The following is a 26479-nucleotide window of genomic DNA, read 5'->3' as shown; positions in this document are numbered from 1 at the left end:
GAGAAGAAAGGGCTCCAGGGAGACCTTATAGCAGCCTTCCAGTACCTAAAGGGGGCCTACAGGAAGGGACTTTTTACAAAGGCATGTAGGGATAGAACAAGGGAGAATGGATTCAAGCTGACAAAAGGGTGATTTAGATTAGATATTAGGAAAAAATTCTTCACTGTGAGGGTGGTGAGACACAGGAACAGGTTCCCCAGAGAAGTTGTGGATACCCCATCCCTGGAAGTTCTGAAGGTCAGGCTGGACAGGGCTTGGATCAACCTAGTCTAGTGGAAGGTGTTCCTGCTCATCTAAAACTAGATGACCTTTAAGGTCCCTTCCAACCCAAATCATTCTATGGTTCTATGATCTATTCCCATAATTTATGTTTCTAATATTTATACCAAATATGACCTATTTAAATAAAGCAATGTGATCATCTCTGGAAACGGTACACTGATTATGTGTACCACACAATGTCAAGGCAAACACAGATGTATCTCATGGTGATTCTGAAAACACAAATACCAATGAATCTCTGCAAGGAAAACAAAAGCTGGCAAAATTCAATATGGCTTTGTAGTCATATAGCTATGCAAAATAAAGTTGTGAAGTTCTCCAGACTTCATTTAACATGGCTGAAACAGAGTGGTAGTTTGTTTGCATCTGAACAGCAAAAAGGATCAGTCAAATGAAAAATCTACACAAAAATGACCGACTCATACACATACCTTTTCCATTTATTGTTAATGCTGATGCAATTGTGGCTGTTACTGGCACTGGCAATTGTGGCACTAATGGATGTATCCTTGGCCGGCTGCCCATCCTAGCACGCTCTGCACCAGGTCCTAATAAAGCTCCCACTGGTTTTTCTGCTGCTACTTCTGGTGCTACAGAGTCTTCTTGATCCTGTTCTATATGGTCCATTTTATCCGGGCTTTCGTTCTGGAAGCCATCAACTGTTGTCCGGCTCTTCATTGGACTTTTGGGCACTAGGATTTTAATACCTGATTTTGCGAGGTCCATATTTTTCCTTCCAGAAAGAGATGGGGAACTGTTTTTCCGGAACTTCTGGGTGGCAGAAAAAAGTTGATTATTTTTTGACTCATGGTCTTTACCCATAACTAAAGATTTAGTGGATGTCTTTGAAAAAGAACTATTGGTAGATCTAGAGATTTGCTTTCTGGCATTATTTGGAGAGGTCCTGTTTGTCCTGGTTAATGTGCTTTCTTTCTGCTTTTCATTGTGGCGTCTGTTAAATTCATGTATATATTCCTCACAATTAACAAGGTGCTGCTCTGGCTCCCAAGTATCATCTTCACTGTCGTATCCTTTCCACCGCACCAAATACTCTGTTTTTCCCTTCTTGTTTTTCCTTTTGTCAACAATTCTCTCTACCTGTTAAAAAGGAAAATTAAACATTAGACAGGGACAGATGTAAGTAACTTGCATGTCAATAATTTGTTATGTGGAGACAGATTTAAAGATATTCTTATAGTTCTGTAATTCTGTATCGGAGATCTATAGCTTACAGTCTTTCACTGCCAACAAGAATTTCCTCTCTTTAAACTTCTGATTGTTACTTCCATCTCATAAAAGATGTTCTAAAACACCAAAATTGTTCTTCACAAAGTATTTTGCATGCACAAGAATCTGAATATGAGACATTACAGTCAAGAAGCAGCACTGGCCCCAGCAAAGTTTTGACACCAACTTTAATGTGGATAGGATTTCCTTCTCTGAACATAGAGATCATGTTTAAATATACTGTATAAACACAGTGTGTTTACCTTATAAAACTTATCAATTTGATATTGTTTGAATAATTTGCTTGCTTAGCATAAGGCATATGAGAGTATCCCTTACTCACAATGAGCTATCCTTCCGCTACCAGGGACAATACAGTACAGCTCAGAAACTGGGACAATATTTTTTTTGAGGCGTTTCCTCTCATGAAAACAGAACTTGTTTTGGCCAGTCTTTGATACACATACTTGAACAATTTACCATGCCTCGCTTATCTGCAAACAGAGATGGTATTTATGTCATAAGTATTAAGCATGCACATGTTACACCTGCACGTGGGACTCACAGGCTAGAGGAATTCAGGCACTGGGGACACAAAGCCCACAGGGCAGACAGCAGCAGCTGCAGGGACACAGGCTCATGCCTTGCCCGAAAACTCAAGCAAATCTTGCTACTCCTGGAGAAAGGGTATTCTTTTACAGAAAAGAGATGCAAGTGCAAAGCTATTTTCAAGATTTCCCCTTCTCATTTAATTTCCCCTACTCAGGTTGATCCTTCTGGTAAATTCTCCAGCACATTTAAGTTCAGCGAAGGGAGCAATACAGCTTTCTTCCCCATCTCCATCTTCCTTATGGTTATTAAAAAAGCAAGGGGAGGGATGGGACTATGACTTATTTCACTTATTAATTTAACTCCTAGCCCCTGATCAACGAAGACCACACATGTAAGCCAAAACCACACATACCTAGAAGAACCTCTGAAGACCAGTAACATTTACTGGAGTGGCACTCACCAAATGGAGTATGTACAGGAATGTTTGGAAGGGTAGAAAATATGAGTATGTATGGTATACATATATATGGTATACACATACGGAATATGATTCATTACCAAATCACATGGCTGTTAATAGCAGATTCTCTTAGGAGTACACCTTAGTCTTATATGTGACATGTTATCATAACATACTGCCTGCTTTTCTACAGTGAGGTTAAATGATTACTATTATATTGCTGCTGAGATTACAATAATTACACATCCTACAAATTCATGTGATACCCTACAGGTGTTGTACTATACTGTCCTATCATTAGCATGTTGCATAGCTCTCTTTGAATAGGTCTTAAAAAACCCCACCAAAACAGCAATACACAAAATCAAACACTAACTAGCTCCACCTTCACCTTGTTACTCAGCTGTACAATTAAATACATTTTACATGTATTATAATGCAATACAAATTGTCCAATTATTTTAAATGCTGAAATATGTAAAAAAACATTTTTATCCTGGTTATTTCACTTTTTAGTAAAGTCACTGGACTTAAAAAAACATGCAGCTAGAAAAACGAGACTATTGTTTTTCCATTAAATTTTATTTAAGAGCATCTTAACAAAAATACTACCCCTAATAATAAAGTGATTATTGAGGAAGTAACTAGGTGGAGGGATGATGGTAGAGCAGTAGATGTGGTTTTTCTTGATTTCAGTAAGGCATTTGATACTGTCTCCCACAGCATCCTCATAGATAAGCTAAGGAAGTGTGGGCATGATGATCAGGTAGTGAGGTGGATCAAGAACTGGCTGAAAGGAAGAAGGCAGAGAGTTGTGGTCAATGGGGCAGAATCTAGCTGGAGGTCTGTGACTAGTGGAGTCCCTCAGGGGTCGGTGCTGGGACCAGTGCTGTTTAATATTTTCATCAACGACCTGGATGAGGGAACTGAGTGTACCCTCAGCAAGTTCGCTGATGACACTGAACTGGGAGGAGTGGCTGACACACCAGAAGGCTGTGCTGCCATTCAGCAAGACCTGGACAGGCTGGAGAGTTGGGCAGGGAGAAACTTGATGAAATTCAACAAGGGCAAGTGTAGAGTCTTGCATATGGGGAAGAACAACCCCATGTACCAGTACAGGTTGGGGGTTGACCTGCTGGAAAGGAGTGAAGGGGAAAGGGACCTGGAGGTCCTGGTGGATAGGAGGATGACCATGAGCCAGCAATGTGCCCTTGTGGCCAAGAAGGCAAATGGCATCCTAGGGTGCATTAGAAAGGGTGTGGTTAGTAGGGCAAGAGAGGTTCTCCTCCCCCTCTACTCTGCCTTGGTGAGGCCGCATCTGGAATATTGCGTCCAGTTCTGGGCCCCTCAGTTCAAGAAGGACAGGGAATTGCTTGAAAGAGTCCAGCACAGAGCCACAAAGATGATTAAAGGAGTGGAACACCTCCCTTATGAGGAGAGGCTGAGGGAGCTGGGTCTCTTTAGCTTGGAGGAGACTGAGGAGTAACCTCATCAGTGTTTACAAATATGTAAAGGGTGGGTGTCAGGATGATGGAGCTAGGCTTTTTTCAGTGATATCCAGTGATAGGACAAGGGACAATGGGTGTAAACTGGAGCATAGGAGGTTCCATGTTAACATCAGGAAGAACTTCTTTACTGTAAGAGTGACAGAGCACTGGAACAGGTTGCCCAGGGAGGTTGTGGAGTCTCTTACATTGGAGATATTCAAGGCCCGCCTGGACAAGTTCCTGTTTGATGTACTCTTGGTTACCCTGCTCTTGCAGGGGGTTGGACTAGGTGATCTTTTGAGGTCCCTTCCAACCCTTGGGATTCTGTGATTCTGAGAAATACGCATTCTTTTTTTTTTTTTTTTTCAGTAGATGCTGTGTAAGAAGACCTTCAAGTATTCTGCCAGAAATGTTAAATTCAAACTTACAAACAAACCAATGAATCAAACTTGACATATAGCCAAAAAAAACCCAACACCCCAATTATTACTATAGTCTTGGTTATCCTCTCTCAACCTTCTAAAACAGACTTTAAAACCATGATTCTCAGAGAAAGATCTCTACCACTAGAAAGGCAGTTTAATTTTCTAGCAGGAAATCTTTGTAAGAAACAGCATTGATTACTAGGCACAAAGTTCTACTAATGTCTTTCAATACTTAAAGGCCACCCATAAATGACATGCCCTTTTCAAGTATGAAGTCATCCCTCTCATCCAAAAAAAACAGATACCTTGCAGAGATAACAGATGAACTCTAGAACAGGAGATGCAAAAATCCATTCCCAACCCCATGATTTATAGAGTAAACAGAAATGCATAAAGAAAATCATTATATTTAGCTGCATTGTCCAAGCCTCCAATAAAACCTACTTTGACATTGCTTCTTTTGATCAAAAGGAAGTCTATTTCCAAACCCATTAATTCTTCTTGAAGAGAACTTATTTCTATTTTATTTACAACACAAAAATTACAGCAATTAACCTGTGATACACAATTTATCCTGTGGCTTTAGAGCTTTAGTGAGGGATTTTTTGGATTGCCTCAGCTTGATCAGTCTAAGTCCCATAGGACCACTTGAAAAATTCCTTCGGAATATTCTGTCTCAATACTTTTGCTGATGATGACAGCTACATAAGTATTTCTCTTCCAGAGATGGGAAGAGGAAACTGGAATGCTTCCATGATGCACACAAGGTTTGAGTATAGAACAGGAATAGGCATATCCATTCTGAACTAGTGGCTTATTTAAATTTTAATTGCAAAAACAGTGACTACAAACTTGTACTTCTCTTTTTCTACTGAAAAAAAAGAAAGCTTTTCCAAGTCTTCCACATCTACTTTGGTGTGCAGTGGTGTGACATAACTTGAAATACAATGCAAGACATCTCATGGTCTTATGTTAGAAGATACTAGCAACTGACAATCAAGTATTAAAAAAGCAAGCAAACAAACAAACAAAAAAACCCCAGCCACACTCACACACACAAAAGGGGAATCTAACTGGATAGGCAAAAAAACTCTGAAGTCAGCTAACATGCTGGAACACCTAGGTAACATCTGAATGGGTAGTATTGCTTTTCCCCCCACTACTGTTACCTTGGAGCTGAGAAGATGCTTTTCTGATTTTATGCCAAGATAGTTCAGAGTTAAAAACTGGCAGAATGCCCCTAAGCACCAGGGGAAGAGCAAGACCACATCCTTTGCCATAAGCATGGCAGAAATGCTGGTAACAACAAGTTCCTGTAAACTACCATTTCTACAGTGCCCAATGCCTTGTGGCATGGGGTAATATTTCTTTTCAGCAATTAAAAGATCCTGCACTGTCAGGATTTGCCATTAACGGTTAGTTTCCAAGTGTTGCAGTAGAATCAAAATAGAACGGAAAATTATATAAAAAGAAAAGATAAAAAAAGTACGAGCGAAAGTTATCAGGCAAAAGATAACATCTTCCAGTTTATTTTAGCATGCTAAATTATCACTTTCCCCACATGGGGTAGCGATCAATAACACTCAAAACCTCAGCCAACAGAAAAACTAACAGAAAAACAACACGCTGCTCAGAGGTATAATCCAACAGTGGAGTGCCCAAATTATAATCCCACATACCACAATTATATCTGAGATTTCCCATCTGTAAAACAGTAAATTTCCCTTCATGAATATGGTGAAAACTGGTTCACATTTGCTTTCTCTCCCCGAGGAAGTGGATACTTTGATTTTAATTGCTTTTATTAATAAAATATGACACATTTACACTTTTTCAAAAACCAGATAAGAACAAGATAAGGTTACAGGCCAAACTGCTGTTCAGCTACAGCTATGCCAGGTGAGAACGGCAGCACTGTAACTGCTCCTCCTTGCCCTGTACCAAGACAACAGCTGTCTCCTCCCCATCTGTAAGCACTTCTTCTGTAATTATTCCCTAACGTAGTTCTGTCAAAGTGACCTGGTTTAGATATTAAGAATACCTGAGCTAATGTAGGCATCCTGAAATAACTGGTTTGGAGAGCAGCCGCATATGCATCATTTTCTGACGCATCTAAAAGCACTGCAACTTTCAGCAGAGGACAACAAACACCTATGGGCAGGACAGGCACAGGAGCCACTTCATTATGCTGTGGTCAGAAAAAGGACATGCAGTCTTAATTGATGGTGGAAGATCTTTAGTTCAGGTCAATAAAAGTAAGCATAAAATTCAAAAGGTAGTTCTCAGTCTAAAGCACTGTAATTGGGGCATATTTGTAAACTCTATAAAAAGCATATTCTCTGTGTGTAAGTCTATATGCATGCATTATATATATATAAAAAGATCAAACCTTCATTTAACAGATTTCAAGAGATTAAACTAAAAGTACAGTTCTTGGGGGAGGACAACAAAAAACAGAATGCGCAAAATAAACATACAAGTGAGCATGTAAATATTCAATGACCACTGCCTTGTTTATTACAAATCTATTTTCTATTCATATCATAGAATCATAGAACGGTTAGGGTTGGAAAGGACCTTAAGATCATCTAGTTCCAATCTCCCTGCACAGACACCTCACACTAAACCATGTCACCCAAGGCTCTGTCCAGCCTGGGCTTGAACACCACCAGGGATGGAGCATTCACAGCTTCCCTAGGCAACCCATTCCAGTGCACTCAATCCCACTGTCCATGTCAGTGACAAAGATGTTGAACAAGACCAGTCCTCACACTGATCCCTGAGAGACACCACTCGTTACTGGTCTCCAGCTGGACATTGAGCCATTGACCACAACTCTGCATGTGGCCATCCAGCCAGTTCTATATCCACCAAGTGGCCCACCTATCAAATTGATGTCTTTCCAATTTAGAGACAAGGACAATCATGTTCCTCTCTGTCCTCATATTCATCTCAGGCTAAATTAATTTAATAATAAATTAACAGAATAGCATCCATTTGACTTCATACTCTGTTTGTTGTCTTTAAACACAAGAAACTCTCCAACTCACATAACAAGGCTATGCTTACATTAGTGCTTTGGTTCAGGGCAATAGCACAATTCAGAAGCAAATCCTTCTCCCCTCCACACTATTTTCACTTACTGTGCAATGGTTTTGTTCACAGACTAGCCTTTGTATATGTGATGAGAATTCTTTATGGAGAAACATAAACTGCAAACAGAAATCACAGAATCATAAAATCATAGAATAGTTAGGGTTGGAAAGGACCTTAAGATCATCTAGTTCCAATCCTCCTGCCATGGGCAGGGACACCTCACACTAAACCATATCAAACAAGGCTTCATCCAACCTGGTCTTGAACACTGCCAGGGATGGAGCATTCACAACCTCTCTGGGCAACCCATTCCAGTACCTCACCACCCTTACAGTAAAGAATTTCTTCCTTATATCCAGTCTAAACCTCTGCTGTTTAAGTTTCAACCCGTTACCCCTTGTACCATTGCAATGGTGTTATCAGTCATGCTTCAGTCCCTAAGGGTCCACACAGGTCCAAGAAAATAACTGCTCTGCACAATTTCAATACACACTGTAGCATGTCTATTCGATCTTAAGAGGCTTGGCTAAATCTAGACCAAAAGAAGTGCCACGTAGCAGAATACGTAGAGATGAGGTCACAGCACCAACTACCATACTCAACTGATTTTCTCCAACTGAGACAAACTACTACTATAGACTTTCCCCAGTTCAGAGACTGAATCTAGAATATATGCAAGTCTTGCACACATGTGTGTACTATCAGTAAACATTCACCCTTGGTTAAATTGGAAACTGTTCCATATACAAGTGGGACCTAAATGATCATCCATAATAAATCAGCAGTGTTTATGAATGTCTATGTCCTCTATTTATTAAAATCTTGCAGAGGTCAATGATAAACAGTATTCAAATACTTCTCACTATAAAAAAAATAAATTTCTTCAACATTAAAAAATGCAACTCATATATAGCAGCATACAATGCATGAAAACAGTTAAGTGCCAAGTTTTGCTTAAAGAAAAAGGAGAAAGTTGCCACAGAAATGGACTTAGAGATCAATGTGATCAGACAAAAGCCATTTACTACAAAGCATCTACCCTTTTCATTCTGTTGTCTGCATCTGCTTACAATAGCTTAGTGTATTATAATTGGATATGTTATACAATAACTTGCTGTATTATGATTGGACACATTCTTGTAGCACACAGCAACTAGTATACAATTGATCAAATAAGAGCATTAGAACCTAACCTTTAAAGTTTGCTAACAGTTCACTACTTTGTATCTTAGCACATTCCAGTTTCTTCTTATCTTGCTTGCACCATTATTCTTGCTTCCTTACCCACATCCTCCTTCATCCTCAGTTCATGTCAAACTCCACATAGGCACTTGCTGACTTGGGATCGTGGCCATTCTTTGCTAGAAATCCATCCACAGAAAGTAGTTATGTGGAGACAGTTATTCAAAAGAAACTTAATGACAATGCCAAAATACACCTGACAGTCTGCAGAATGTGCACTAAAATCTTCAATTTATACATTGTATCAAAAAATACATCATTTACAAGAGTTTGGCTTAAATGAGTTTTGCTCATTGGTCACAACAGATTGCACCAGCAGGTAAATTTCTAAACCAGCTGAACACATGTATGTTCAGAATACCAAAACCATAGCAGTGTGGTTTAAGTTCAAACAGTATCATATAAAAATTACACTAGGATACCATATACATCCTGGAGTTCGTCTTTACCGTAACTCCCAATATTTTACTTCCTTTGTGCTAGCCTGGGGGTGTACATGTAAGCCTGCCAGCACATGCTTCTGGAGCTGACTGATTTGATTAGCAGGACAGAATGATTGGATTAACAGTCAATGAACTGTTGTAAACTGAGCCACTGCATCCTTATGGCACAACTGGCCACAGCATCTATACGGTGCAGGACTCTGGCTATGGTGATGACTGTAGTACATATATATTGTTCTGGAAACCAGAGCCGTACCAAATTAGTATGGATCAAATGTTGGCAGATTATTGCCTTTGTGTCAAAATAGCTAGAGCAGATGATACAGCTTTTGTATTTCTTTTGTGACAGCTCTGGGATGAGGGATGATGCCTGATCTGGCCTAAGCCTGCCAGTATAGAGTTCACATGCTCATCTGTCTTCTGGCAATTGGGAACAGCAGTATAAGCTCATACAGAATCCTTGCTTTGCAACCCGCAGCCACTCCTAACATGCTTTTGAGGAGGCTGTGTGCGTAATGAAGCTGGAACACATTCATGCCCATGAACAGGAGTCACATAAAGGACTAATAAACCTCAGGTAGTCCTTCACTCTATGAGTGCGATAAAGAGAACCGTATATCTCAACCTTCCTTCCAAAAAGTAAATAACTGTGCTAAAACAAATTTTGAGATTTCTCTTTTCCCCAGGCTTTACTTCATTCAAAGAATGTCCATTCTTTAAGGATTCCTGGACACAAGTCATGCAAGAGCTAACTTGGTGGCTCTCCACAACACTCAATTACTATACTGGCCTGCAGGTCATAACTAAAGTTTTAATTCACACTCTGTATAAATTTCTAATTAAGTTGCCTATAAAAACACAATTGTTTCAGTGAAGCTCATAATTTATCATCAACTTCATGACTTATATCCTTCCAAAGTCTTAACAAAGACAATAGACAAAATAATTACTGCATTTTCATCAGCGAGCCAGTGGTTCCACGGAATCACAGCTGTGGTGTGTGCCATGCCTGGCTGCACAACCACCTCCTGAAAAGGCACATTAGGAAGTTCTATGCCTTGTACTTACATTCAACAAACTCGGTATCACTGTACCTGCAACTCCTTTATCATCTACTGAAAAACACAGTATGCAATCAGGAAAAAAAGGCCTTAGTAAGGAGCCTTTTCTATAGAGGACACCAGGGAAATGGGTGGGGAGGGAGGGCCTGTGACACAATCATTTTGCCTTAGGGAATTAACTGAGAATGCTGAGATTTACTTCCTCACAAGTCACCGCTGATGATTGATGCTAAAATGTCAGCATCACAAATCTTTCCAGATACAATTTACACTGAAATAATCAAGCAAGTTACAATCTACTACAGAACTGATCAACTGTAGGCATCTAATTACTGCAAACTGGTTAGAAAAATCTTATTCTCATTAACTCACTGTTCATAATTGTTCAAACCTTTTTTTACAAAGAGATAAAACAGACTTACACATTTTCTATTGGGCACAAAAGCAGACTGAAAATACATGAAAATCTGTACAAATACTGAATATAAACAAACACCTGCAACACTGGATTCTTACCAAACATGCACAGTTTGAAGTAAGAACAAGCAGCATCAAATAAGCTTATCGTCTTAAATGGAAATGGCCTTAATCAGAAGGAACTATTAAAAATTACTAGCATTTGATTCAAGATACACATTTTGGGCAGTCAAAGCTATTACACAGGTATTACTGTGTTATTAAGTTATTAAAAAGTTTCTTGTTGCTCGTTATTAGAAGATCTCAGCACCACCCACACACAGAATTGTAAAGGAAATGCTTCTCATCTTCAATTCATTTGTAAAAGCTATATCCCAGGAAGCAAATCCTGGATCTTTCTTTCTTTTAAATTTTTTTTACGCCTAAGGTAAATATCTGCCTGCACTTGTCAAATTCTCTTGCTGGTATCTCTCCAGAGCAGTCATGAGAAGCGCAGGTCTCTAACATGGCACAACCAACACTATACCAAAGAAAAAATATAGAAAACTGTATCATGTATTTATTACTGGCAACATGAAAGACAAAATTATCACCCAAAGTTGGTCATGTTTTTGGATGTGATGATTCATGAATATGTAGTAATAAACTAAAGCTACCTCACAGTAAGAACTTCAACAGCTTGATTACTATTTATTTAAAGTATAAGACCAATAGAAACATTGCCACTTCATCCTTCAGCTAGAATAATACAGACTAGCAGATGCAGAATTTGCCAACATTAAGCATCCAGATTATGGACTTTTGCTTTCAAAGCAGGAGAAACCTAACCTTGAATCTTGAACAGTGCTAAAGTATTGACTCTATAAAGACAAATGACTGATACAGATTCAAAATATTTTATCTAAAAAGAGTGCTTTAAGGAGAGAGTAGGTCACAGCAAAACCGCACTCCAAATACGCTAGAGAACACTGTCACAGCCAAGCAAATGTCAGAAACGGGAACTGTGGCAAGAAAGAGGAACAGAAAAAACAAAAAAAGTCAAAAAATCACAGGATACTTGAAGAGTGAACTCAGTATGCATACCCAGGTCATCAAATTCCACTTAATTCTACAATAACACTTTTATCCACCAACACCAAACAAGGCTTTTTTAGCAGCCTAGTGCTTGCAGAAGGGACAGTGGCATGAGTCTACTACTGTAGGTCAATTGACCAAACCTCAGTAAGAAGGGACATAGACCTCATAGAAGCTCTTTGAAGCTTCTTAGGAAGCTCTTCTTCCTTTTTTCTTGTGGAGGTCCTGAGATGCTCGTCCTAAATAAAGATAGTAGAGACAGCTTTCCTGGGGATCACTGCATACAAGAAGACACAGTATGTACTTACAACCTCCTACCAGGCTTCTCTCACCCCTGCACCAAAAGCTTATTTCAGCAAGACATAATTCAGGCTTCTAGATAAAAGACCATGACTGCATTTTTGTTTTCAAATACAGAAAAACACATTAAACAGTTCCAGGTAATAGTAAAGAACAACATCATTTACTGTGTCTTTCTGCATTCCTTACCTCAGTTCCACCACCTAGAATATGCTGTATATGAGTACAGGTCTCCCTCCAGTCACTCTGCCTGCAATATGACTTCCCTCAGTACTTGATCTAAACCCATCCAGAAAAACTAGTGTTATGGAAATTTCCCCTAATTAATCAACCTCAGTGCTGCACAGCTGCCTCTTAGTTCTGACATGAAGTTTCTCTATAGGATTTGTTAGTAGATGAGTTATTTTTCCAATTGGAAAAAGGCATGTCTCTGGTTTAGGCCTCAAGTCCCTCTACCTCCCCAGCTTTTAGTCTTAACCTAAGCTCTTGCCCCCTATTTAATACCACTGCAGCAGAGCGTGACTCCACTCTAATTTTCTTTTGAAACCAGGCTGTGTGGTACCAATAAAGCCATGTGATCACAGGTAACTCTGCTTGGCAAAGATTCTTCCAGCTTCCAAATTTTAAAGTTTATTCAAAAAAGCAGGGAAGTTTTATAATGTCCTTCCAGTGTGTATACTCCTAACAACAACAAAATCAGAGTACATACAAATAAGTCCATGATCTTTGGCACATAATTTTTAACTAAGCCTGCACATGACATATTAATAGTACAAGTTTTGCAATAAGGTGTTCAAGTGACTTTCTTATTTCACCCATGTTTGTAACTTTCCTAAATCTCATCTTTTCATTCTTCAAACATGCTGATTGGAAATAAAACTAGCCTACATTTCATCACTTTTTAACCTCCTGATGGCATAATTTGAATGAAAATATATTTCCAATAATTATGATTTTCCCAAACTGTACGATACATACTTTTTAACATCACTCATCATCCAGCCTAACACATTACACTGACATTACAAGTCCTGAATTAAAGGGACTGATGCCTACAAGATTTTCTTCTGTTGTCTTTTGAAGATATGCACTGTCTTAAGCTCAATTATTTACTGATCCTACCCAACACCCATTCCTATGTACATACTAAAAGTAATATACACTAGATATTAATCTGATCACCTTGATGCTGATCCATAAAACATGTTGTTCCATCTCGAAATCCCCCATGCTTTGTAATGCCAACAAATTAGCATGAAAAGTGGTTTAGGTTTGGAAAATGGTGGCTTCCTTAACAGAAGTTAAACTCATTTTTCAATAATTCAGATATTTTTTTAAAAGCTGGGTAGCTGCAACTTCTCTATTACATGGCTAACAATAATTTCTGAGGTAATACAGACATAAAAACTTTCTGTAGAAGAATTTCTATTCACTATCTTATGGAATGAAAAAAAAAGAAGGGAAAACACACAACTTCCAGAATTGGGTAATAAAACAAGTAAACAAAAAAGTTATTTGTTACTCAAAACACTTCTTGTCCATTATTTTTGTCCAGAAAACATTGTCTCAAAATTTGCCATAGCATGAAGTAGCCACTGATCTCTTAATAGAACACTTAAAAATTGTGCTCCTTAAGGTCATAATGCAGACATTAAAGAAACTGAAACTATTTGATCTACAGATTTTGCCAATTAGCTTCAAAACATATGCAAAGCCAGGGCTTCTCACTAAAAAGAACCATGGCTGAAATCTTCATATAGGCAGAAATGATATGCACTGCAACTTGCCGAAGTCCATTCTCAAGAACAAAGGAAGCAAACACAAATTTCCTTCTCTACTTGCACTCAAGTCTTCCCCTCTGCAGAGTTGTCACATAAAATAATTTGTCAACTTTCTATTATTACTATGAAAATATTCTAAGTAAACTACCATGTGCTGTTTTGCAGAGGAAGCAGATATTTTTTTCTGTATTTTCCATCAGATATGAACATTGTATCGGCTTTTGGTGCATCCTCACCCTCCTGCTGTGCTCACTTCTAAGATAACTCTGTTTAAAAGAGTGGGGAAAAAAAGGAAATCTCTCATGCCATCTCCTTCAGTTTCAGTTGCTTTTTATCCATTTCTCTGTATTTGTCCCTGTCTGTATCTGATACAATTTGCAGTACTTTTCTAAATCCCACATCATAGTTTGTTATGCAAGTAATGTCTTGAGGGTTTTATACTATAACAGTGTACTAAACCCTTACTAATTTCTCTAGTTTCAATACTGAAGTAATTTGTAAAATATCCTGCAAAATAACAGCTTTTATTTTAAAAAACGAAATCATGGTGTAGACTAATCTATGCAGCTGTTTGTGGTACAGTCACTGTTCACAAACAGGTTTTTATTATATGTAAGCATTTTAATTAGGTCCGAACCTTTCTTTTTGCCATAATTACATGTACACTTTCACTGATGGACCACAAGTTGTTATTTCTACATGGTATAGGCTGTAGAGAATAAATGACTGTCTCACCTCTGTGTTTATGAAATAGACAAAATCACTAATGGGTGTGTGGAGAAGACTTAAGCATGTAATAAATAGCCTGGTATCTATTTTCCCCTTCACTATGTTTTTCATATTTAAAGTCAGTTTAAATATGCACTTTTTTACTGAAGAGCTGGGTTTGGTATAGAACAACTTAGCATTATTACCCTTTCTCCACTGAAAAAAACCACCAAACTGATATCCAAACTAATGCCACAAAAAAGAATGTAAAATTCACATAAAATTAGCTTCACATTGCAACACAAACATTATTTACAGATTGCCTGCTCTGAGAAACAGTCATTGCAGGCCAGTGTCAACAGGGGGGAGTTACCCTTCCAAAATAGCTACTGTCTTACAAAACACCTTTCCTGCGCTAGTAATGCCAGTCTGTTTCTTTACACAAAGTCCTCCTTAGATTCTGGGAATGTGCAGGCAAGGTGTAGCATGTTGGTCTTCCAGCTGTCTAGCCTTGGTAATCCCTGTCTACACAAAACAGAAACAATGTATTTAAAAGCAAGTTGCCAAATTCCAGAAATATGGCATTATACTTATTTTGTCACAGCACGGTTAAAATAACAGTGAAATATAGAAGCATATTTCAACTTCGAATTTGACTGGAAGTGCAGGTGAGAGCTCCTTTCTTCCTATCATTATTACTGCATATCTCTAGTGCATCTAAAGAATTTATGCTGCAAATTCCTTGCCAAGAATCTATCTGTTTCTAGAAATAGTCACATATTTTGAAAATCTTTTGAATTCAGGATCTTCTTTAAAAATAGATAATTTTGTTTTGGGTTTGGGTTTTTTTCCAATATTGGCAATCAAGTCATCTGTTGGCAATGTCCAGTATTGCCTGCAAATTCAAAAGAGCTTTTTGGTTAGCTTGAATATATTTGAAACCATACCTTTAAAAAAGATGTTTGCATATTAAAAATCTTTTGTGATAGTTTTTGATAGATTTTTTAACACTTTAGCACTATAAAGTCCAATTAGTGCAACTCAGCACAGGATTTAGTCTTATCTCTATAGCTATTCAAAAACTAAACTAAATTAATTGATATTGTTACCATTACAGTGGTGCTACAGAACAGAATTGAATGTCTAAAACAAATGCACAAATTCAGATGTAATCCAAAGCACTAGTGATTTTGTAAAGGCTTTCCTGGAAACCATGTCCAAACCGCTGTACTTTGTCATGTAGTTCATGAGCCTGCATCTTCCACACCTTGCTACTTGAATAACACAAAGGTTCTGCTTCTTCCTTGCTATTTTTATTATTACTCATCATTGACCAAGATATATACCACTGACAAATTTAGATGCTGATTTTAAGGTTATGTTTTTCATTATATTGAGTATTGATTAGAGAAGATGGTTCTGTTACTGTAAAGAACATGGCTGATTCCTTCCTTTTCCAGAAAGAAGCAACATTATGAATTAAATTGGTGAATGGATCTGACTAAAATAAGTACATCAGAAATGTTTTGGTTTTCAGCTGATTTACTGTGTACTCATATACCTTTATGTGATGGAAGTGGGACAGAGATGGGCGGCGTAAATGGAGATTCACTCCACTTACTTTTTACTCAAAAAACCCCAACAACAAACTGGAGATTTGCCAGCAGTGGTGAGTCTTTCTGGAATAATGAGAATGTGGAATTATGGTGAAAATTGCTACAGTTCCATAGCAGCATGTTGTATACGGGTTTGCAATGAACACAAAAGAAATTTAACCCAGAGTCCCTCAACCTGACAAAAAATCAGGGATGAGGAAGTTACCTGAATGAATTCATTATTTCTGGAGGTTACTTTAAAGACTGAATGCTGAGTTTATATGCATGAAATTAATTATGAACTGTATATCAGTATTAAAGTTTAAAGACTAATTAATTATATTTTATAGAATACTGGAAAGTGTACGAACTAAAACCTTCCAATTTCTAGATTGCATATGTTTCTTTCACTCTTTGCTTTTGAAATTGTCAATTACCTGAGGATGATATCACAGTTTTGAAGGCAAAAGCTTTTCTACCCAAGTCTTGAAGTTTATAGCACAACGTCATTTTAACTTACAATCTCACACTTGGACATAATTATTCAAGGGCCTGACTGGAACCTTCATTCAAAGTGCTCTGTTTCAAAAACAACCAACCAATCCCGAAACCAAAACCAATGCATGACTACTTCGAAACCAGAAAAGCATTTAAGTCAAGCTTTTTTGTTTGTTTTTCATCTTTTAAAAATCCAGCTATTCAGATGACAATTTCTGAATTGCATTATTCTTCTTGACACTTCCAGAACTCTGTGACACCTCACTGGAGCGAGGAGAAAGGAAAGTGAAACAGACTCCTCTTTAATCTCCAATGATAAAGTTACTGATGAATGTGAAATTTCATTTCAGTTTCCACTATACATAAATGAGTGTCACTTCCAAAAAGAAATCTGAGGAAAATGGTTTATTTTTTCTAAAGGATTTTATATGCATCTCTCTCTATGTTCCTTAGAGACACCCTGCTAGTAGCACCACAACTTATAATGGGATGTTTTTTTTCCTACCTACCTGTCTATCACAAGATATGAAAGAGATACTTTTGCAGACCAACTACCGCTAGAGCACACATTTATTTTGTTGGGGGTTTTTTTCTGCTTAATATTATGAGAGCAACAGCTCTTTTTCTGTGTGTAATGTATGTACTGGAAGCAGTGTAAGCTTTCTTCTGCCATTAGCCTTACTTTGCCTGTTTCATTCAGCTTCCTTACATCCTAAAACACTGCTGCATAAGTTCTGCTAATTCTTTCTAATACCTTCACAGCTTTCCAAGTGCCAGTATCCTGTCTAGACCAAGGCATACACTTTGCAGCCTACATCACCATTCCTCCTTACGAAAAAAAAAAACAACAGACCAACAGATTCACTAGTGTTTCATTTTCCCTCAGAGGATTTTTCCAAGGCAGCATATGTTTACAGTGGAATGCTTACTACTGCTGTTTTAGAGCATCAGTTTGGATAAGGGGGTATTGGAATACCATGATGGATAGCTGATTCACATTATCAGACTGATGTACTGCTATCTACATGGAGCACCTCTGAAGGGTTACTGGATCAAAGTTATTTTTAAGAATTTGATATGTGTATTTAAGTAAAAAGGAAGGGAAACTGAGCATTCAAAGTACTGTCACAAATTAAGGAAGGTGTTCTGACAAACTGGAGTAAGTTCTTACTTGAAAAAGATAGCAAGTCTTAAACAAAAATCCTATTAAAAGTTGCAATCAAATTTAGATAAATTCAGTGTGACAGATAAAATTAAGAGAAATAGGATGGAGGCTACTAACCATGGTAGTATGATTTGCAGTAATATTTGTCACTTTAATAATGTTAATTGACAATACTTTTAAGTGTTACCAATTACTGGGGGAGAGGATTTACTTGTCCTATACAGCAAGTACTACAAATTGCTGTTATTCTCCTTATCAAAGAGCTTGGAGCCAGCTCTGATGAATCAGAGTGGTAATACCCAGAATTAAAGAGAAATCCTTCAAGATTTTCCTAAACAGCTGAAATTAAGATTCTGCTGACTGCATTCAAAATTTAAGTGTCTATGGAACAGAAATGCTCATGTTTGATATGGGTGGGGGTGGACAAGCAAGACAAATAACTTTACAGTCCAACTTCTTAGAACAGATGGCACTCTGAGGGGCTTCATTTTTGAACTCCTGCTATTTGCAAGGGTTGGTAAGTTCAGTTACGGGTGAGGGACTATTCATTAGGGACTGTAGCAACAGGACAAGGGGTAATGGGTTAAAACTTAAACAGGGGAAGTTTAGATTGGATATAAGGAAGAAATTCTTTACTGTGAGGGTGGTGAGGCACTGGAATGGGTTGCCCAGGGAAGTTGTGAATGCTCCATCCCTGGCAGTGTTCAAGGCCAGGTTGGACAAAGACTTGGGTGATATGGTTTAGCATGAGGTGTCCTTGCCCATGGCAGAGGGGTTGGAACTAGATGATCATAAGGTCCTTTCCAACCCTATCTATTCTATAATTCTATGTGTAAAACAGAACCTTCCACTGAACCAGGCTTTAGATCTCAAAGGCTCTAGACAGATCTTTCGAAGGACCAGTGTCTGCCTGAGTTTGCTTTTGTCTTACCCTTTTTCCAACAGCTCACACCACCTCTCTTCAGAAATACATCTAGAATACCATCTTTTTTTTTTCTTTACTTCCGAGTGCCATTGGGCTCTTCTTGCTTAAACAGCTCATCACAAGTATGAAAATGTTGTGCTTTGTGGATCAGATTTTTTTCCAGCCAGGAAAACCCCAGAAAACTTTTTGCAGTTTGTCTGGATTTCTCAAATTCTAAACGGTATAAACCTAAATACTACCCACATCACATGTGCAGTTGTCTCTCCATTTTTCTTTCAGAGCAGGTGATCTCAAGTAACAAGAGCTATCAGAGGACTGTAACTGTTTCCAAAGAAGAAAAAACTAAATAGACTGACTCTTCAGTGTGGGGAGGAGATGAACAAGGTTAAGATGTACACAAAATGATGAACGAGAAAGTGTATAGGAAGTATTTCCTATACTTACCATAACAACAACAACAAAATGCAGAGGATACGTAGTGAGAAAAAAAGAATTAAACAAAATCAAGTTGCAGAACATAGTGCTACAACACATAGTGGAGAGACTAGAAAAATTTATGATAGGTCCATTATAGGTTGCTAAATACTGAATGCAAACTGTAGCTCAGGAAGTTCTTAAATTAGTTTCCCTGTAACAAGAAGAGTATGCCAAAGGAAGAGTCACTCTGTGAGGTCCTATTATTTTTTATCCATTCACTACTGTCATTTCAAGACAGGACATTACTTAGGTGGATATTCAGGCTAGTCCAGTAGAGCATTTCTTATATCAAAAGCCACTCAGTATACTTTTTTAAGAAGTAGAAAGATGGGGATTGATACTTCATTGACAACAGGATAAAGAAGCTTTATGGAAAAGTCAAGGCTATCAAGCAGCTCAAGTGCTTAAACTGGAGCAATAGCTGCTATGTTCAGTTTTATTCAGAGCAGCGACACTTTAAGTCAGGGTTACAGAAGCATTTTGGAAAATATAGGCTACACAAAGATAACTACTTATTAAATTTAAATGTTGCCAGGAATTTTTCAAATAAAGTCTTTTCTTATCAGTAAGGCAGTTTTCATTAAATCAACGTTTCCATTGAATTTCAGTTCTCCTGAAAGTCTCTCCAATCAACAAAACCATTTTTTTCAGTCTCTGATCTGAGCTGGAACACCTCAATGCACTCTGCTTTAGTGCAATTCAAAATCAATTTAACTTCCTTTTCCTACAAAAATTGACATGATGGCCTCTCCTCCAGGCTCCTAAAGTTCCCACTCTTTTCAGGGGATGACAAGCCCTTCCTCAGAAGATGATGCAATTCCTCACATCATACAGGCATGCCTCCTATCTGCTTGCAGGAAACACAAGATATACATAATTCTCAGTGCACACTGGCATAAATAACTTGGCCAAAGATCCTGGTTCATTTTCGTAGATAATATACTGGGATTCTTAAATGACAGCACTCTGAAGACGACATGCCACAGAGGCAAAATGCAGGTTAAAGTACCAAAATTCAGCTCAACTTCAAGATTCCAAAAAAAAAAAAAAGGCAAGATGAGAATTTCTACTGTCAGTTAATTTCAATTAACTTCCGCCAAGAAAAAGCCCTATTATCCTTTGCTGTTTCTCCCATACCCAAACAAATCCTGTTTTTCAGAATTTTCCTGTGTTGGAAATTCTAAGTTTTAGCTAGGTCTTCACAGAAACATTTTCAGCAAGGACCCCAGTGTTTGAAGGTAGATTAGCTTCCAGGAGAAGCTATTTGCAGAAGACATTTGAAAACATGTAACACCTTTAGAGCAGAAAGTCAGCACACAGATAAAACCCAGATTTCCCCACGCACCAAAAGTGAGACGTTCTATATGTACACAGCCTGCTACAGTCTCCAGGTTCAACACATTCAATAGAATTTGGCCATACCCTACCAGCAAGATGATATTCAGGCAATCACATAACTAAGATACCAAGGCCAGAGATGAGTGGCAATGCAAAATCTTGCCTTCTAAATCAAAACAAACCACACAACCTCATACATATATTTGCATAAGAATACATTAAAAATACCAGCATGATTGAGACGGCATCTAACACAATGATAGGCGGTACTTCTCTTTTGCTATGGGCACTGATGCAATTTAAGCAGTCCCTGCTCTTTAGACCCTCCCCCAACATTAGCACAGGGCTTTTTTAGTTACACAATGAACCAGTCAGGAAAACAGATCTAGCTTTAAAATACCTCACTAAAGAAAAAAATATTTTCCAGTATCATGTTGCACCATTACTTCTGAAAAGCTCTGCCATGCACAGGGGCAGGAAGGAACAGCCAGGTATAGGAAAATAACTTTGCTGCTTTTTGTGGCACCAGAGCTACCTTATGCTGAGACAACATTAACTTTAGCTGTAGTGTGATGGAACAGAATATGAAAGTCTACAGACGCTTACAGGTAAGGTCTTATGTTGCAGGTAAATTATAAACTATTATCAAAGCAGGCAGTCATAATTTCATTATTTGTCTTCCCACTGCTTATATCAATTACAGGGATATCACAGTTCCTGAAGAATCAGTTTGATTAATCAATTTAAAGCTAATCATTCTGGGGAATATTCTGGGTTATCTTTCCTTTTATCTTTCCCCCTCCCCCCATCATATAACAGGCTTTTTGAATTACTTTGAAACCAAGAACTTTGACAGTAACTACATGATGAAACTGAAACTGAGAAAGTTCTTCAAAAGATAACTGGGTCCAGCTCAGAGACCGTTTTGTTGGGTATGATGGCCTTTGCAGGCAACAAATAGTTTCCACTGAAGCAAACTCTTCCCTGGAATTGCAAGATCTCTCTTCTGCTTGATGTGATTTGACAAACCCAGTGACTGCAAGATATGGCACCACTCGCTGATAATCACAACCATTCCTTTGCAGATACCAAAATCTCCAAAGGCATCTCATAGTGGGTCATGGAACATTTTGTCCCACTGTCACAGTATATTCTGTCTTACAGACACTTTTTATCTTCCCTGTCTCCTTTCCTCTCTTCCTCTCCACAATCAAGTACCTCCTAATAACTGAGCCATTTAGATTAACTAAATGATTAAATACTATAATGTTCCTACCCTTTAAACAAATAAAGCCAAAGGCTTTGAAAGGCCATTTTATCACATCACCTAGCCATTCCTCTGGCTTTTCTATAAAGGAAGTTTCAAGACAACAGCTGAAGTATTTCTGCCACAGTCCTATTCTTCCCACTCCCAGAATGCCTGAGACTCTTCGCTTGAGAATAGCCCTGGAGTTCACCTGATCTCAGAGGATTCAGGAACCTTTCCTCCCACCTGTACCCTCACCTGGTATAAAACTCACCAACTGTCCAAGTTGCCTTGCCAATAGATCAGCTCATCCGCAGCGTTTATACAAGTCAGGAAACTGTAGTTGTGGGTCAAGAGGGAGAACAGAATCTCACCACAGCTCAGCTTAAGAGCTGCAGTGGAAATGCACCTTGAAGCTGCTCATTTCCATCTCCTATTGTTTGGATACACGGGTCCAGCCCCCCGGTAATTGAGGACCTTTTCAAATGCAGAGCCTCCCAACTCCTGAGTCATCCTACACTTTTTGCTGGGTAGTTAACTCTTCACCTGCTTTCTCAAATCAACTGAATGAGTTAGGTGGGCTTTTTTGGTTGTCAGAAAAAAACTAACTGCATACGAAGCATAAGAACTAAACCAAATCACATCAAATAGAAAGTCAAATTTTAGGGAGAAAATAAAAGAATGTTCCAGGTACTACAAATGGGATAGAACAAAGTTCAGCTAGCTCTTGCTCAACCTGCTTTTTAAATTTACTTTTCTCACTCTATCCTTCTCTTCATCTAGCCATTGCTCAAATTTAATTTAAGATTTGTTCCCACCTTCTTTCCTTCTCTTTTTAACTCCACTGGACATACATGGAAAATGGAAATTAAGATCGGTTTAGTGAGAGTTGCTTTCTCCAGCTCAGTTCAATAGTCATATCACTCCTTTTCTTTAAGCACATCTGCAGCTTCCAAAGATTCAGAGTCCAGTTTTGTTTTCCTTTATAATTCAGTTTGTTCAGTCGTTCTTTCTGGGGATACCCTTCCCTGTTGCACCATAGGTGCTTTAACAAGAAGGAATAAACTCAAGAGGCATGGGAGCAGCATAATGGATTCATTGGAAGATACAAAACATAAATTAAAATTAAACAATCTAAGACCACCACAGATTTTAATCCTGGTTTAAACAGAGGTTTTCTGCTTGCTTGACTCTTACGTTTTGGCAGCAGATGCATCCCACGTTTTAATAAGAGGCCCATTTTCACTGGTTGGTATTAAGTCAAAATGATAAATACCGTATTTTAACCGAAGATGGCAGTTTTTGCAGAACAGGATGATACATCGCTCATATTTATTAGTGTGATGATAAAGGTGTGAAAAGATTTACCCGTTGTTTTTTTTTTGTTTTTTTTTTTTTTTTTTTTTTTAATTCAGACAAGAAATGCACAATTCTTAATTCTAAATGAATTAAGGAAACTCTGACTTTCCAGGCTTTTATTTAGAACTTATACGGACTCTTATTTGGATGCAAACTAAAATTCTTGAGCTTACCTTTCCAATTGTTTATTTAGTATTATTTAATGAAAAATAGGTTATGCACATAAATACGTGATTGGTTTGGGGCTTGGTTGTTTATTTTTGTTTATATTTAACATGATTCTATTATAAATTTTTTTTTAGAAAATAATCAGTAGCAGGGAGGTAAACTTGGTCTCTTGTTTATGCTTCAGAATTTTGGAAGTATCTTAATTCATACCTGTTCTTTCACTTAGACAGGAATATATGATATTGATTTCTGAAATCCATAATGTTTTCTTAGCTTTTGATAAGTTAACTGAGACGCTTTAATAAGTTGAAATGAAGAAAGCATCACTGTGTTTATAAAAGTTCTACTGCTGCTAAGAATGGATCAGGTACTTGAAACTCAAGTTTACTTAAGCTCAGCCCATGACTGATTCAGTGATGTAATTCTCTGGCAGCAAAATACAAAGTGCTTTATACTTTTCTGCAGTTTTCCGTACCTTGGTAGCCTATAGAAAGTTCAGTCTTTAACAGGTGTATCATATCTTAAATGACTTTTGCACATGCATTTAAAAATGCATGGGGATATATCATCATATATTCAGAATTTTATATTAGTCTGTATCGTATTTGTTGATCCAGTTTTCTTACAGCTACCCGAGAGTTACTGTATCTGTTAAATGTTATTACTTCACTGCCTAAGCCTCTCCCTTCAAAGAAAGAGAAGTTATAGTAGTAAACACCAGCTAAATTAAACTCAGGCCAAATTCTAAATTTAAAAAACAGTTTCAGCCAATTTTTTAGACTAGCAGTGGGTATCTGTTAATGCACAACAGCTGGGGACAGCTATTTAAATCTAGGAAATGAACAGCTCAGTGAGGGAAATATGTTAAGGAGCATGAGGAGCCCCAAGCACAACATATGAGGATTCATTCAGATAACCATTTTCAGATCTGGGAATCAATATACACTCCTTTCACATATCAGGAAGTGTATCCAATACTTGTATACCTCTGTCACTGCATCTAGCCTAAAAATCTACATACATATATGCTTCAAAAAACACCAAACAATTTTTTGAACATATCTTAAAATTGTCCAAAAAAATCCCCCAACTCAGTCTAAAGGACCGTTTTCCTGTGTACACATTTTCCATATAAGTAAAAGTTACAGGATTGCCTTTTAGAAACCGGAAGTGGATATCCTACTAATTAGCAAGGCACCAGCAGTTACTTTATCCGGAATTGTTCAAAAAAACCTCTTCTTAACGGTGGATCCAGGTATGACGGGCCTAATGACAAGAGTATCTGCTTTCATATTTAAAGATTGGAGTAGTAGAATATATACAATTTTAACTACCATGTTTTACATTTAGTGGTGTGGTTCAATCATGCCAACACAGTTTGTGAGGCATTTTGCTGACTACCAACAATGCTAATGTATTAATATTAGCAGAAACAGATCTTTCTGTAACACCAGAGGAAATCTAAAAAAATGCTCAGCTTGGCACCTGCCAAAATCCCTGAAATCCTGCTGGTAAGTGCATAGTGCCATAGCTGATCCAAAAAGATTTAAAATACAGCAAGGGAAGGAAGAGGGTAGAGAGGACAAGAGGGTCAACAGAAAGGCACTGTAAAAGAGTACACTCTGAAAAAGAGCATTATTTAAAAGACAACTCTGCATCCCTTGCTGTGTTCAGTTCTCAATGTGGAAGAATAGACGGTATTTTTTTTAATAAGGGCTTAAGGAAATAATGTTTGAGAATAAGGATTCAAGCAGAAGGGAAGACGGAACACAGTCTATAAAAGAAGCCAAGTAAAAAGAAGGTGAGGATTAGGATCGAACAAAGGTTACAAAGGTTGCACATAGAAACTGCTGTACAAAAGTAGTTTCATCAAAAAGACAAGCAGGTGGCTTTTTAACTCTGCATGCAATAACAAATTTGAAGGTGACTTGGAGTAGAAGGTGGGAGTAAAATGGCCAAAATGGAAAAGCAGGAAAAACATTAGGGGTAAAGTGGGCTACAGCACTGCAAGCAGAGCTGTTAAGACAGTTGCCTTGCTGAGGCTCAGCAGCATGGTGGCTTTTGAATCTAGATGATAACTCCTAGTTAAACTCAGTCAGGACTCACAAAGGACTGAGGATGTGCTTGAGCCCCAGTGATGACTGTGGTCTAGAAGCTATGCTCAGACTACAAGTAACACCCAGATTTCACCAAAGTCTATACAAAACTCAACTGCTCAAGATTTATTTATACTGTATTTACACACTTCAGGAAAAAAAATATAAAAAAAAGGAAAAGGGCAATTCTGAGATACAGCACTAAACCATCACTTAGTGTTTCTCTTAAGCTAAACAAGAATTATTCCTACTGTGGAACTGGACAGTGTTGAAATTATCATTTTCTTTAAGTATTGCCTTCCAGAAAGGCATTCTTCTCAAGAGAAGCAGCTGGATGTTTTGAAGTATCTTCATGGTGGTGCATTATATTCTTCTCAAAACCTCCTGTTCCCAGAAACTGGTCTAAGATCTGAACTTGAGATCTCAACATGAAAGAATGTTTTTCATTATTTGCCTTGCAGAACAACATTTACTGTCATTCCCAGCCTAAGAATGTACTGCAGGTGTAAACAGATAGATGGACAAATATATTTCACCAAGCTTTCCCATAATCTGGCACTGACAGAGATTTGGTAACCTTCCAGTAATCTTTAGAGCCTTCTTTATTTTATTATAATGTCTTATTATGAAGTCTTTTCGAGCAATATTCCTCCACAGCACTGAGTGCATTTTGAGAACATAGTATTCTTGAGATGGTTTCTCTGATCCCAAGACACTTTGCAGATTATAAACAAACAAATTCTTAAAAACAAAACAATTACATGAGGAAAGAAAGTTTTCTTGGGAAGAAAATGGAGGAGTAAGATTCAGAAGCCTTATAAAGCCTTTGTCAGTGCTGCCAGGACAAAGCAATTTTTTATATTACTGTGAAAATAATAGAGCCTTGCAAGCAATCATTTGCCATCTCTCCAAGTACATCTGTTACCACTGAGATCTAGATTGTCTTTGAGAGGATGTCTAAACTCAAGGGCAGAATTTAAGGAGGTACTTAAGTGCTAGCAGTGAAAATGTTATCTACTAGTCTGGTTTGCTCTTAACAAGAGGTTGCTGAACTGCC

At 37.9% G+C, this 26479-nt stretch overlaps 1 protein-coding gene across 1 annotated transcript in view; it reads right to left on the bottom strand.

The window, feature by feature from the left end:
- CDYL (chromodomain Y like) overlaps window positions 1-26479 on the bottom strand; it is a 106430-nt gene that overhangs the window by 54285 nt on the left and 25666 nt on the right. Inside the window, exon 2 of the mRNA XM_005149917.3 lies at window positions 714-1380. Coding sequence (XP_005149974.1) covers window positions 714-1380 — 667 coding nt within the window. The remainder of the gene's footprint in view (window positions 1-713; window positions 1381-26479) is intronic.

Source organism: Melopsittacus undulatus, chromosome 1 (genome assembly GCF_012275295.1).
Source record: "Melopsittacus undulatus isolate bMelUnd1 chromosome 1, bMelUnd1.mat.Z, whole genome shotgun sequence".
In the NCBI taxonomy this organism is placed as follows: Eukaryota; Metazoa; Chordata; class Aves; order Psittaciformes; family Psittaculidae; genus Melopsittacus; species Melopsittacus undulatus.
This window is presented reverse-complemented; position numbering and strand designations above follow the sequence as displayed.